The sequence below is a fragment of the Hylobates moloch genome, unplaced genomic scaffold (genome assembly GCF_009828535.3).
Source record: "Hylobates moloch isolate HMO894 unplaced genomic scaffold, HMol_V3 SCAFFOLD_7, whole genome shotgun sequence".
Lineage (NCBI taxonomy): Eukaryota > Metazoa > Chordata > Mammalia > Primates > Hylobatidae > Hylobates > Hylobates moloch.
In genome coordinates this window covers 33,787,385-33,802,471 of record NW_026652282.1, presented here as the reverse complement: position 1 = coordinate 33,802,471, position 15,087 = coordinate 33,787,385, and the positions used below count along the sequence as shown (strand labels likewise).

At 39.6% G+C, this 15,087-nt stretch overlaps 1 protein-coding gene across 6 annotated transcripts in view; it reads left to right on the top strand.

The window, feature by feature from the left end:
* Positions 1–2,456: 2,456 nt before the first annotated feature.
* Positions 2,457–15,087, top strand: part of RPGR (retinitis pigmentosa GTPase regulator) — a 62,752-nt gene continuing 50,121 nt past the window's right edge. For 3 of the 6 annotated variants that reach the window (XM_032756731.2, XM_032756729.2, XM_032756722.2), the window contains exons 1-6: positions 2,457–2,857; positions 6,749–6,874; positions 7,325–7,417; positions 9,190–9,252; positions 11,328–11,486; positions 12,831–12,980. In XM_032756731.2, the coding sequence (XP_032612622.1) occupies positions 2,695–2,857; positions 6,749–6,874; positions 7,325–7,417; positions 9,190–9,252; positions 11,328–11,486; positions 12,831–12,980 (754 nt within the window). In that variant the 5' untranslated portion in view covers positions 2,457–2,694. Of the gene's footprint in view, positions 2,858–3,002; positions 3,067–6,748; positions 6,875–7,324; positions 7,418–9,189; positions 9,253–11,327; positions 11,487–12,830; positions 12,981–15,087 lie in introns of those variants that run through there. The other 3 variants (XM_032756728.2, XM_032756726.2, XM_032756732.2) reach the window with 2 other exon arrangements.

Below are 15,087 nucleotides of genomic sequence, written 5' to 3'. Positions count from 1 at the left end.
CCAATTGATCACACCCTCCTTGTTGAAACGCTGTTCCATAGGCTCTCCCTTTCTGGTCATTATCTCTTTTTCAGCTTCTTTTGCTGGACCATTACATTTTGGCATTCTTCACCACCTATCCTTGCCTCTTTTTTTTTCTTCTCATTCTGTTATCAGTGGAAGGTGTCCAGGTTCTTGGTGTTTTAAACAAAGAATTGGACAAAACACACAAACAAAGCAAGGAAAGAATGAAGCAACAAAGGAGAGATGTATTGAAAACGAAAGTACAGGGTGGGAGCAGGCCCTAGCACAGGGGCTCAAGAGCCCCTTTACAGAATTTTCTGGGGTTTTATTACCCTCTAGAGGTTTCCCATTGGTTACTTGGTGCCATTCCCAAGTAACCATTGGTACATTTCCCATTGGTTACTATGTAAATGAAGTAGTGGCCTTGCAACCAATCAGAGGCTGAAGTGTAGTTACAAAGGTTACACCCTATTCAAGCATCTGATTGGTTGTGGAAAGAACCAATCAGAGGCTAAAGTTAAGTTACAAAGTTACACTCTTATGCAAATGTCTGATTGGTTGCAAAAATCAACTAATCAGAGATACTTTCAATTTTCCGTCTGCCACGCAGAAAAAGGGGGTGGAGGTTGCAAAGGGAGTAGCCTCTGGTTCTTTTGTTACTTAGGTGTGGAAAGTTGGGGTTTTCCTTTTGATTTAGTTCTAGGAAGTCAGCATGAATTGGCCTTAGGTTTCCTGCTTCCCGACCCTATTCTACTGCCTCAATTCTACAGTCCCTTTCCAGTGTTGCAAGTATCTCAAGCCTGCTTTCACTACATAGACCCAGTCATTCTTCAAATATGTGCCTCCTATTGGGGCTTCTGCTCACCAATTACCTGCTCAGCACCTCCAATTTGATGTCTTAGTGTGTTCAAGGATGAACTCATTACGCTCTTCTTGCCCCACTTACCTAACTCCAATGTCGCCAGCTCTTTCGTCAGTGCTCCCCATCTCAGTAAATGGTGCCCCACTCCTGCTATTTGCTTATGCTGGAAACTTTGGAGTAGGGCTGCATCAATATCTTCTGGGATGCTTAGTACCAAAATGTGCCTTACTGTATTTTGAAATAAAAACAAATGACTGTATATCAAAAAGGAAATCTTTAAAAATTCTCATTTGCCCATAGTAACAATTATGATGCTCTAAAAATGAATATCAAATCCTTTTCGAAATAATTTAGGGCCCTATCTTTGCTGTTGCTCTAAGAACTATTTGGTAGTCCAGCACTGTCTAGGAGTCAATAGTCAGAAACCATTTCCTGTTGATTCTACGACCTAAAATATTTTCAAATCTGCCTGCTTCTCTCTGGCACCAACGAACTGTACTCCAAGCCATCCTGACCACATGTCTGAAATTCTGCAATAGCCTCTGAACCCTTCTCACTGCTCCAGTTTATTCTCTACAAAGCATCTAGACCAGGCAGAATGATTTCAGGGACACACGTAACTGATCCTGTCCTGTTGTTTTACTGCCTAAAACTTCTCAGTGATTTCGCATTGTCTTTAGGATAAAATCTCAGATCCTTAATAGGCCCAAGACCTTGCCACCTTGCTAGGAACCAGCCTCGCCTCTTGGTGTTCCTGGAAAGAGTCAAGCTCCTTACAAACCTTTATACACGATTTACTCTCTGCCAAGAGCTCTCTCCCCCTCCTGGCTTATCTTTCTCCAGTTCTTAGATTTAACGTTCTTTCTTCAGATAAGCCTTTCTTAACCTCCTACACCAGGTCAATGCTTCTTGTTAAACACTTCCTTAGTAACCTCTACTATGCTTTGTAAGTAAATGATTATTTGTGTAACTAATAGTTTAATGTCCCCTCTTCATGTTAATGCAAACTTCCTGAGAAAGTGTTGGTAACACACAAGAGTAATTCAGGGATCCCTGAATCCAGTTGTGTCTGATTCTAGGGCCCATGTCCACAACTACCAAACGTACATAAATCTGCTCATCCTGGAAGACGGCTTTTTGCAATCTTTATTTCATGATAGCCAAATGTTGATGCATGGGAAACCCTGCATCATATAACATCGCTGAGCGAATTCTAGAGCAATGATGTTGGGCTACCCCTTTGTGTATGTTCTGTGAGTAGTGGACCATATACACCTCAGCTTTTACTTTCGTTGACTACAGGCTGGACTAGCTACCCACATGCTTAAACAGGGGTAACATTAACCACTTTACAGGGTTGTAATAGTACTCATGTGGTCAATAAATACGTAATGAGCATTCAGTATAGGCCAGACCTTGGTTTAGATGCTGGGGATACCTTTAGCAGAGTGCTTACCTCCTTTAATGTTCCAGCTGTTCACTATTACTAGTAGTGTCATAATTGTGTGTCGATGTTTGCTTATGTCACGGAGTATGGGACTTGTGACGTTTGCCACTCATGGGCAGGGTCCCTGCGGCGCCTGGACCTCCAGCGGCACAAGGGTGCGGACTCCACGGCATTACTGCGCTGCGTGGCCGCCTCTCTGCTCCAGGCCGCCAGAGGGCGCGTGGTCTCTACCGCCCCTCCGCTGTGCCTGAGTTTGCCCCTTACCAGCCACCCGGCCTCCGTTCCCCTCCCCAACGGCGCCTGCCCCGCCTTGCATTCCCAAGCTCCGCCCCCGTTGCCCGTAGCGGCTGTTTGTTGACTTCCGGGAGCGCGGTTGTAGTTGATGCCCGGAGTTTCGCCATGCGGAACTGGGGGGCTTTCGCGGCCCGCGTCGGTGCGGAGTAGCTGCCTTAGCCCCGACCAAACCGTCCTCTACAACCTCCTGGCCCAGGCGCAGGCTGCCCGTACCGCCTGTGGCATGAGGGAGCCGGAAGAGCTGATGCCCGGTGAGTTGCGCCCGCGCCGGTGGCAGAAGGCCGGGAGGGAGGGTCCGCGGGCGGCCGGGCCCCGCCTCCGGATCGGCCCTGTAGGGGGACAGGCCCGAGGCTTGGCAGCCGGACTGGGGCGAGATCGCTGGTGGCGCCCCCACGAATGACTGAAGGCCGAGGACCGGACGGGAAGAACAGGATGGGGGAGAACGGGAAAGAGGATGCCTGTCTTTCGTATGCTTTTTAAATAAGCTTTTGATGAGCTTCTTGAAGGCAGGGACGCTTTTTTTTTTTTTTTTTATGAGACGGAGTTTCACTCTTGTTGCCCAGGCTGGAGTGCAATGGCGCAATCTCGGCTCACCGCAACCTCCGCCTCCCGGGTTCAAGCGATTCTCCTGCCTTAGCCACCGAGTAGCTGGGATTACAGGCATGCGCCACCACGCCCAGCTAATTTTGTATTTTTAGTAGATACGGGGTTTCTCCATGTTGGTCAGGCTGGTCTCGAACTCCCGACCTCAGGTGATCAGCCGGCCTCGGCCTCCCAAATTGCTGGGATTACAGGCGTGAGCCACCGCGCCCGGCCAGGGAGGGACACTTTCTGTGAACTCCCCAAAGTGCGGACTCCAGACCTGTGCACTTGGAGGGACACTCTCTGTAAACTCCCCAAAGTGCGGACTCCAGACTTGTGCACTTTGGAGGTCCTGAGCTCCTGGTTATGTATTGAATGCAGTAAAGAGTGAGTGATCAGGGTTGTGGGGTAAAAGGGGATACAGGAAATAAATTGGACAAAGAGGGAGAAGAGGGACCCTTTAGCGAATGTTTTTTAGCCTTTTTTTTTCCTGAGCTCCGTAGTTAGAAATACTTCTGACATTGTGACCCGATACTCCATATATACCGTGTAACAGAAATGGATGTCTGGTGAAGCAGTCCTTATTCTAACCACTTAGATTCCACACACAGCTTTTTGATAAAGCATTCTTTTGAAATGCTGATGGTGATCCACTGAATTGATTTTCTGACCCACTAATAGGTCACGACCATTTTGAAAAAACACTGGGTTTGAGCAGAATCATACCTTCACTGAAATATGTGTGTTTTTTTCCATGCTCCTGGCCGGAACTGAGATTCCTGGCCTGCAGTTCACAATTTAGTGAGACATACAGGAAAGTAAACAAAATGACCATACAAATTGACAGTAGATATTATAGGGCCAGAGCAGAGCCACCAAACCTTGGCTTGGGATGAGGGTATCAGGGAAGCTAGGGGAGCCAGGACAAAATAGTTAAAATGTTAAAATAATTCATCCTGGGGAAACTCAGAGTCTGTTCTAGATCCTAGTCTCCCAACTAAATTATTAGTTGGAACTGAGATGCCTCACAGTGGTTCTCAAAAAGTTGTCCATGGTGGCTAGTCTCTTGCGTATTAATATTTATTATTAATACGTATATTCGCTATGTTTTCCTTTCTGGTACGAATTAGTTTATGTGTGATCACCCCCCTTGGGATTTCCCCAAAAGCTGGACCTGGCCTACTATTTGGTGTTATGTGTGTGTTTAAATGGTTATTGGGAACTGGTAGGGGTTTTTAGTCTTTCTTCAAAATGATGCTGTGCCACAACAGTTTGTGAATACTACTCAGATCAGGTAATGACTTGATGTAAGAATGTTAAAATCTCAACATCCCCGTGTACTCCTCTCCCAGTCTCCTAGGACCGTGGCATTTTGTGATGATGTTTTGGGGGGAAAGATAAACCGTCCTTTCCCATGTGCTGTTTCTGGGAGGAGAAAAAGACATCTCTATAACTAACTATAGTGCATGAGTAAGATGAGAATTAGAAACTTCCTGAGTAGCTGTGTTGAGAGGATCTTTTCATTTTATACTGGATCCCTAAACATTCTGAATTCTCAGGAATCAGGAAAAGCTGAAGTGCTGGTTTGCTGACGACTTGGTAACGTGTCTTTTGTATTAACAATGTTGAAAGTTATATTTGACTACAAACTCTCCGTTATGATGAATTAGTAAACAAAATATTCAACAGTTACGAATATACATGTGTGTAAGGAGGACCGTTTCTGTGTGAAAAGTAGAACACACAAGGGCTACTTTGTGCTAGGCAATATGGGTAGTGCAGACAGTTTATCCCCTCTGTAACCTTAGAAAATAGTTGGAAAAAAACAACATTTGGGGTAACAAATGGTGAATTCTGTTTCAACACAGAAAAGCAGTGACTTTTTTTTTTTTTTTTTTTTGAGACGGAGTTACACTGTCGCCCAGGCTGGAGTGCAATGACGCTCTCTTGGCTCACTGCAACCTCTCCGCCTCTGGGGTTCATGCAATTGTCCTGCCTCAGCCCCCCGAATAGCTGGGATTACAGGCGCCCACCACCACGCCCGGCTAATTTTTGCATTTTTAGTCAAGACAGGGTTTCACCACGTTGGCCAGGCTGCTCTCGAACTCCTGACCTCAAATGATCCACCCGCCTCGGCTTCCCAAAGTGCTGTGATTACAGGCGTGAGCCACCACGCCCGGCTGACATTTTTAAAGTATAGCTTTTTACTGCTTTGTGATGACCTCATCTTACATATTGTGCTACCTACCAATCTCTCTAATCAAACTTACACAAATCTTGCTGAGATTTGTAATCTTGCTGATTTGTGTAACAGTTTGATTAGAGAGATTGCTAGGTAGCACAATTATTTGCCATATAAATTCTACAGATCACATAGTTCAGAGAAGCCAATGATCATTTCCAACTCTTATGGTAGAAGAAGAGTTTACAGAGGTAGCTATGAGCTAACACTTTGAGGATGCTAGGCTCTGGGCTAAGTTCTTTATACATGTCATCTCGTTTAATCCTTACAACAACCTTTCAATACCTAATTGCCTTTAAAGCCTATGTTTTTTTTTCTAGCTGCTTTCCCTTAGTTCAGATGAAAGAGATAGTGGTGCAGTAATTTGTTTCTCTCTGTGCTGTCTCCGGTTTTATGGGTATTCATTGGGATTACCAACAGAGAAATTAAGAGTTCACCATTTCGGCCAGGTGTCCTGGTTCATGCCTGTAATCCCAGCACTTAGGGAGGCTGAGGCAGGAGCCCAGGAGTTTGAGACCTGAGCCTGAGCCCAGGAGTTTGAGACCAGCCTGGGCAACATGCTAAAACCCCGTCTGTGCAAAAATTACAAAATTTAGCTGGACATGGTGGCACACGCCTATAGTCCTAGCTACTCCGGAGGCTGAGGCGGGAGGATTGCTTGGGCCCAGGAGGTCCAGGCGGCAGTTAGCCGTGATTGTGCCACTGCGCTTCAAGCTGGGCGACAGAGTGAGACCCTGTCTCAACAAAAATAAAAAGAGTTCACCATTTGGGCTAACATTGTTTCCCTTGCATGAGAACACTGGAGGTTCCTTGGAAAAACTGGACCAAAGAAAATCCAAATTGACTGATAGAGACTCTCCCCATGGATATCCTGATAATGTTAATGAGGAAACGAAATACTGTCCTGTTTCTGTGTTTGGAGAAAAGCTCTCAATCAGAGGCCAGACCATGAGGTGTTAACTAGAACAAGAATAGCACAGATTGTACCATTTCATTCCAGGGAACAGACATCTACTTAGTGACAGCAGAACTATTAGTAATAGATGACTGCCTTCCTTGTGATAGTATATTTCTTACTTTATGCCAGTATATGAGCAATACACGTTCAATTTAGTAGATTTCATAGATAAAACTAGAATGGAGTCTGAGGAATAAGAAAGACTGAATTAAGGTGGGAGAAGGAAGGCTTAAACATTGCCAGAGTGGAGGCAAAGCTGTCATGAGACAAGGGGTTTGTATGGATAAATTACTCAAAAGGTATTTTAATAACAGGCAACATAGTAAAAGTTATAAAATAAAGACCATCTTATATTTGCAGATTCGGGTGCTGTGTTTACATTTGGGAAAAGTAAATTTGCTGAAAATAATCCCGGTAAATTCTGGTTTAAAAATGATGTCCCTGTACATCTTTCATGTGGAGATGAACATTCTGCTGTTGTTACCGGTTAGTATTATAATCCTGAATGAGGACAGTAATACTTAGAAAATTCTAAATATTTTGTTATAGATATGCTGCTGTATTTTAAACATGTTGAAAATATTATCAAAAGTGTTGTTTTTTACTTTGCCAGAGAATTCTTCACAAAATAAGTCATCAAGAGCATCTTTTACATTTTAAGTTTCCTTGGTATATTTAAGTATGATTTTCTATACACACAACTTTCTTGGAATGAATCTATTTCAATATAATTAAAAAAAACCTGTTACTGTATAATTTCAGAAACTCTTTTCCACCTAAAAGAAACTGATGATACATAGATGAACAAGGTAACTTATTTCAACACAGAAAAGCAGTGACATTTTAGAAGTATAGCTTTTTATTGCTTTGTGATGACCTCATCTTACATTATGTGAAAAATGCTTCAATTGATTATTTCTTTTTCCCTCCCACCAGGAAATAATAAACTTTACATGTTTGGCAGTAACAACTGGGGTCAGTTAGGATTAGGATCAAAGTCAGCCGTCAGCAAGCCAACATGTGTCAAAGGTTTGGGATCTTTTTATCTTTTCACAAACTGTATAAAGTATTTTTATGTTGACTGTGTAGTTCTTTAATGTCATAAATAATAAAGCCTTTAGTTCTTTATTTTCTGACATTTGCTTGAATATTATTAGCATTTAACTTATCTTTTATATGATATTCAGAACTGCTTTTATATGTTAGGGTCTAAAAATCAGATTGATTTTAAATCCAGGGACCACAAAGGAAGTAATGATTTTACAGTATTGCATTTGAACATCCCCCATCTTTTTTTTTTTTTGCTTGTTTGTAAAACTACTTACATATTACTGTTATTGTATATACAGAGAACAAACATATGTTAGAAATTTGAGCTTTTCTCATTTAATAGAGTTGTGGACATTGTGCTTCTATTTAGTTGCTGGTTTTATAAAACATACTTATTCTGCTTTATATAGTGACTAGGTGAAGTAAACGAAACATCGAGACTAGGGATTGATTAGTACTAGTGTAAAAGAACAACAAGATAAAATATTTAAAATCAGGAGTATTCCAGAAAATATTAGATGTATATACCCTTACAAAGCTTTCTGGATGTTATATGCAAAACCTCTGTTTGGGTATAACCTGTGAACATCAGCTAAACTTGAAAGGATGATGGAGATTCCTTGAGATGTAATAAGAGCAGTATTTTTTATCTTCCTGGCTAAATTTTAATTTCAGCTCAAAATTTCAGTGTAGCTTATCATATTAATGCTGTTTATGGGAATTGTTATGGAACTTTTAAAGTATTCCACGTATTCAAATAGTATTTATTGAGCATAGTCTAAACACTTGGGGATAGTCACGGTGACCATGACCCTTACTCTCAAATATCTTATCTAATAGACAAGCTAACAGGATTGTTTAGACTATGGGATCCTTGAGACCAGGGATTCTTTCTTAGTCATCTTTTTGCAGCCCCTATGCCAAGCACTTAGGAGATGTTCTTTCAATGTTTTTTGAATATGTAGATGAATGAATGAACAACTTTGATTCATAGGTGTATGCCTATCAGTATCAATCTTTTGGTTTTTCATTGAATGTGGTAGAAGGTGAGCTTGATAATGGTGATGGCAGGTTAGGTAATGGATCAGATTGGTGAGGAGGCAGCATAATAGAATACAGTGGGTTTCAGCACATATTAATTACCTGTGAAGTTGTTTTTTTTATTTTTTGAGACAGGGTCTTGCTCTGTCACCCAAGCTGGAGTGCAGTGGCGTGATCTCTGCTTACTGCAGCCTCGACCTCCTGGGCTCCAACCATCCTCCCACCTCAGCACCCCCTCCCCAAATAGCTGAAACTACAGGCATGCACCACCACACCCAGCTAATTTTTGTATTTTTTTGTAGAGAAGGGGTTTCACCATGTTGCCCAGGTTGGTCTGAAACTCCTGAGCTCAAGCCATCTGCCTGTCTCGGCCTCCCAAAGTGCTGGGATAATAGGTGTGAGCCACCACACCCGGCCTACCTGTGGAGTTTATAATTATATATATAGATGCCTAGCCCCTACTTCAGACCCACTGACTCAGATTCCGTAGGGATGGGGCTAAGATATCTATATTGTATTCCAAGCTCCACTGGTTATGATGGTACACAACCAGTTCTGAAAGCCTCTGGTTTGCTAGTTAAGAACATTGACTTTGGAATCAGACAAGCCTGCTATTAAATCTCGGTTCCATCACTTAGTTACCATTTGTCCTGGACTACTGTTCATTTTCATTGCTGTAAAATAATTGTCCCATTTTTAAATATTTTTAGCTCTAAAACCTGAAAAAGTGAAATTAGCTGCCTGTGGAAGGAACCACACCCTGGTGTCAACAGGTATAGTGCTCAATCTGTATGATTTCCTGCCTGACTTTGAGAACTGAGGTCTCATTCCAGTAACGTGGCTTTGTAAAATTAATGGAGATTGTACTTTGGCAACAGTAAAATTAGGGTTTTTTAAAATGTCAATGGCTAGTACACGTTTGCCTTTGCAAATATACACATAGATGTCAAATGGCTGAAGAAAAAGCTTCTTTTCTTGGATTATATCATGGGACAGCATCTCCTAACCTGTGTGTCCACATTAAGGTCTGGTTATTCCTGTTCTTGCTCTTCTCTCTTCCTTACTAAGGGTGAGTGGAAGGCACCCAGAAGGCTGTTGATGTGAGTGAGCACAATTCCCATCAAAATCCATACGAGCTTTTGTATGTGTGTGTGTGTGTGTGTGTGTGTGTTTTTGTAGAAATTAACAAAGTGCTTCTAAAGTTTATATGGAAAAGCAAATGACATAGAAGAGCCAAAACAATTTTGAAAAATAACAGAATTAGAGGACTGGCACTACTTGATTTCAAGACTCGCTGTAAAGCTACTGTAATCAAGACTGTGGTATTGGCAAAAAGATAGACAAGGATTAGTGAAACAGAATAGAGTCTACAAGTAGAGCCATATGTATATGCCCACTTGATTTTTGGCAAAGATGCCAAGGAAATTCAATAGAGAAAGGATAGTATCTTCAGCAAATGCTGCTGTAACAATTAGACCTCCAGGACCTGACCACTGAGCAGTACTTCCTACCACCTTCCCCCTGCCCCTGCCCCTTGCCCCGCCCCTCCCCCACCACCACTTATTCTGTCTTCAGGATGTTTTCACTGCCTCAGCTCCTCTCCACCTCTCCATACCTTGCCCTTTCTGAAGTGTCTTTTCTCTTTCTCTTAGCCTTTTCAGATTATTTCTTGAGATCCCATTAAGTGTTACTTCTTCCATGGAACATTTTGTGACTGTTCAACTTTGTGTTCATTTATTTGTTTGAATTATTTCAGCATCTCACCAACTCTGGTTTGCTCCATGTGTGTGAAATTGTGCACTCCAATTGCATGTAACCTTGTAGGTATTTTCCATTTGAAAGCTAGTCTTGTTTCCCCAATTAGGTTTCCTCTTTTCCTAAAAACAAAAAATAAAAATAACAATAACTTTAAAATTTTTACTAATTCAGGCTGATTTTGCCCTCATTTCACCCTATAATTTAGCAAGGCTCTAACTTCACTTATATATTTATGACATGGATAACTAATTTATGTGTTAAAAATCTTCATTAATTTACAACTTACTGGAAATGTTTATAATCTAGGCATGATGTACTTTTTATTTAATTAAGAGTAATTAACAAGCATTTTTACATACTTTAAATGAGCCAAATGCTGTTCTAAGAATTTTACAAATCTCAACTAATTCAATCTTCATAACAACTCTGTGAAGTAGGTACTATTATTATCCCCATTTTATAGATGAGGAAAATGAGGCACACAGAGGTTATGGCTTGCCCAAGGTCCCACAGCTTTGGTAAGTGGTAAGCCAGAATTTGCACCCAAGCAGTCTGGCTCTGGAGTCTTTCCTCCTAAACAGAGTGCTATAGTGCCTTCCTATTTAGCTAGGAAATTAAAATAAATACAACATAGAATTATCATGTTTCTAATTAGATTCTTCTTGGATTTGCCTCGTTTTGCTTATTTGTACTATTATATCTTAGCTTTAATGGGTACAGAAGTTAAAATTAATGGACACATCTCTTTTAAAATAGATTTGCATTTTAAACTAGTTTGGAAGTGACTTTCCTTGTTTTTACTCTGAATTAATAAAGTGCTATATTAGCAAGAAATAAATATGTTCCATGCATTCTGTTCATTTCAATTGCTAGTTACATTCTAGATTGATTTCTAAAATCTCACAAAAATATGTGGCCTTGCTTGTTTTGCTTTATTTTGACGATGAAATGAAGTTGTCTCCCAAATAATAGGATGGTGATAGCTTTCAACTTTCTTCACTGTTAATAGAGGAAATCGCTGCTATACACTGACCTGTCTCATAAAAAGGGGGACTCTATAGTCTATTGATGTTTTCTTTTCCATGTGCAGAAGGAGGCAATGTATATGCAACTGGTGGAAATAATGAAGGACAGCTGGGGCTTGGTGACACTGAAGAAAGAAACACTTTTCATGTAATTAGCTTTTTTACATCCGAGCATAAGATTAAACAGCTGTCTGCTGGATCTAATACTTCAGCTGCCCTAACTGGTGAGACTTGTTTCTTTTTCAGTCTGGGACACATTCCTTTCCTGTAGATCAATATATGCCAACTCAGAAAACCGAAGGGAGCATTGCTGTTTAGTTTTCTCTCATTGACTATCTATGTGCTTTCAGGAAACATTTAAAATATAACTTTAAATCTTGACATACTGCAATTTTATGCTTATTTATGCTTATTTTATGCTTATTTGTGCTTATTTAAATATACATTTCAAAAGTAATTGGCAAATAAGCTCTAAGCTATGCCATCTGTCTACTCCTTTAGATATTCTTAAATATTATTTTTGTTGTGTGCTCTTAAAGTTATGCTTGCAGTTTTAACTGAAGTTGCTGTCAGAAACATCCACAGAAATCTGTTGCAGCATATGTTGTTAAAATGTGGTTTGTAATGGTCATTGTACCTCTCTGCCCTCCCTACCAAAAGCGCATATGAGACATTTCTTTAAAATTTGGAGCCAAGATCAGCTTGATCTCACTGAAGCTGCTGGTTAGCTGCTTTGTTTCAAGCAGGAGACTGTGTAACATCCAGTTTTACTCTATCAGGAAAGTCAGAGTTGTCTCTGAAGCTCAGTCCTTTAGATTTTGTCAGCCCTTAAGTTAGCATTTTGACATCCTTCTTTCAGCTCTTATTTTCATTTATTTGTTTTGCATTATTAAAATACTTCAAAAATTTAAATTATTTAAAATATATAAATAAATAAGTCTTGATAATTCCTTTCTAAAATATTTTTCCTAGATTAACTTTTTCTGGCGTCAAAACCCTTATCAGAAATTATATAAGTTACCTATTTTTGAGATGCTATACATGCTATTGTATCTTCATTCTCTGAGGCTAGATTCTGTGTTTTCAGGTTTCAATTATAAGGAAAAAAATATGTAGTGAAATATGTTTCTTCTGTTCTTTTTTCAAAACATCATTTCCACAGTGCTCTCAAGAGCAAGGTCTTCCAGGCTTTTTTGACCTGCAGGTGTCTAATGTGACCTGTGCTTTCAGTTCAGTTGCAGGTAGGCTGCTTGGAAGGAGGAGAACATTTCTGTTTAGAGATATTAGAATGGGAAAGGGTGGTTGTAGGAAAGGGCATTCTGTCTTTGCTATGGAGATAAAAATATGGCCAGAACTTAAGTGATTTACAATCAGGCTATTCTGTGTTCTTTATCATTATAGAAGCATTTCACAATATAAATTGAACTCTTAAGTAGCTAGCTGGTGTAAATGTCTTAATAGTACTTCATTGTTAGGATATATAATTTTTATGAACTATAAAATAAATGTAGATTCAGAGCCTGGCTACCTTTTAAAACCTTTTCTCCCCCTTTTGTTTTTCTTTATAGAGGATGGAAGACTTTTTATGTGGGGTGACAATTCCGAAGGACAAATTGGTTTAAAAAATGTAACTAATGTCTGTGTCCCTCAGCAAGTGACCATTGGGAAACCTGTCTCCTGGATCTCTTGTGGATATTACCATTCAGCTTTTGTAACAAGTAAGACACATTTTGAAGTCATCATGTTATCTCCCACTTCCGTGTTGTTATTAAATTAATAATGAAATGATATATTCTCTGGTTCTATAGAAATAATGCCATGGTTGTCCATGTAATGAAATTATTTTGGTCTGTTTTAGGTCGCAGTATTTCCCCATTTATATAATAAGAGTTCATAATTTCAAACTCTGTCTGACATGATCACTTTTTAGGTGAATATAGAGAGCTCAGCATGCGATGTGGTTTCCTTTGGTGGGACTTTCTCAGCATTCCCAACTTCTCCCTTTCCTGGACCCACTGGCAACCTTTTCTTAGTTAAAATATTTGAAACGTTGGGCTCTAGCTGTTATAGTCTATATCTATACTAGTAATAATAGAGGAAGTGTGATTATGACTTTCCATCTAATTGATGGGATTTTTTAACAGTAAAAACACCAAGAGGAAATAGTTTATGGACCCTCTTAGACAAATCTTTAAATATTTATTTTATACATTTACTCTTTATTCCATATACCACAGGCTCAGGGTTAAAAAGTGGTAATTCACTCATTTCAGTGCCCCCTAAAGTTACCAATGAATTGGTAGCAGCATGACACCAAGAGAGAGTAAACCTGACTTTGTCAGTATTTTTCACCAGTGCATCCCTGGTGTCTTGAACAAACTGATAATCAATAAATATTATTGAATGAGGGAGAAAGTGAATAAATGATGAATTGATTGCATTCCTTGAGGCAACACTACCTACCAACTTATTGGCAACTTTTGGCTGCTGGAGTTGGTATAGTCTGTACTCGCTTTGTTCATGAAACAAAAACACAAATGGGAAAATAAGCCAACCAAACAACAAAAATACCAAGTAAAAGCATTGTATTATATTTGGGCTTTAAGAAAACTGCCTGAATGTATTGTGTGAATGAACTCTGCATTAGCCATTAGGTGAACAAGTGGAATAGTTCATCTTAACCAACAGGCATTACATTGAGCTTTTTTGTGGTTTGTTTTTAAGCCTTTTTTTAATTAAAAAAAACTCAGCTTTATTGAGATATAATTCACATACCCTACAATTCACCCATTTAAGGTATACAATGGAATATTTTTTAGCATATTCACAGGTTTGTACACAAAATGAACTTTTATACTAAGCATTTTGCTGAGATTCATTTTCATCAGTTGATATGAACTGTCAGTAATTTTCACACTAGCCATGATTTTATGACTTTAATCACTTAAAGCAACTTTTTATAAATTTTAGAAATAACTCAAACATAAATAATATGTTTACTAAATTAATATGTATTTCATGATAGAGGAAAATGTTATATAGAAAAGCATTATTTTTTTCTCTTTGTATGTTGAATTTGTAGATCAGAAAAAATGGATTATTGTTAATTTTTAATATTTGTGGGTATATAATATATAGTGGGTACTATATATGTATAGTGGGTACTATATATATATATATGGAATACCTGAGATGTTTTTATACAGGCATGTGATGGGCAATAATCACATCATGGAGAATGGGGTATCCATCCTCTCAAGCATTTATCCTTTGTGTTACAAACAATCCAATGATACTCTCTTAGTTATTTTAAAATGTGCAATTATTTTGATTGTAATCATCCTGTTGTGCTATCAAATACTAGAAATTATTATTTCTAATTTTTGGACCCATTAACCTCCCTCCTACACACACCCCACTACCCTTTCTAGCCTTTGGTAACAATCCTTCTACTCTTTATGTCCATGAGTTTGTTTTGATTTTTACATCCCACAAATAAGCGAGAACATGCGGTGTATGTCTTTCTGTGCCTGTTTTATTTCATTTAACATAATGACTTCCAGTTCCATCCGCATCATTGCAAATGACTGGATCTCATTCTTTTTCATGGCTGAATAGTACTCTATTGTGCATAAGTACCACATTTTTTCTTTTTTTTGAGACAGAGTCTTGCTCTGTTGCCCAGGCTGGAGTACAGTAGTGCAATCCCGGCTCACTGCAACCTCTGCCTCCCGGGTTCAAGCGATTCTCTTGCCTCAGCCTCCTGAGTAGCTGGGATTACAGGCGCCCACCATCATGCCCAGCTATTTTTTTTGTATTTTTAAT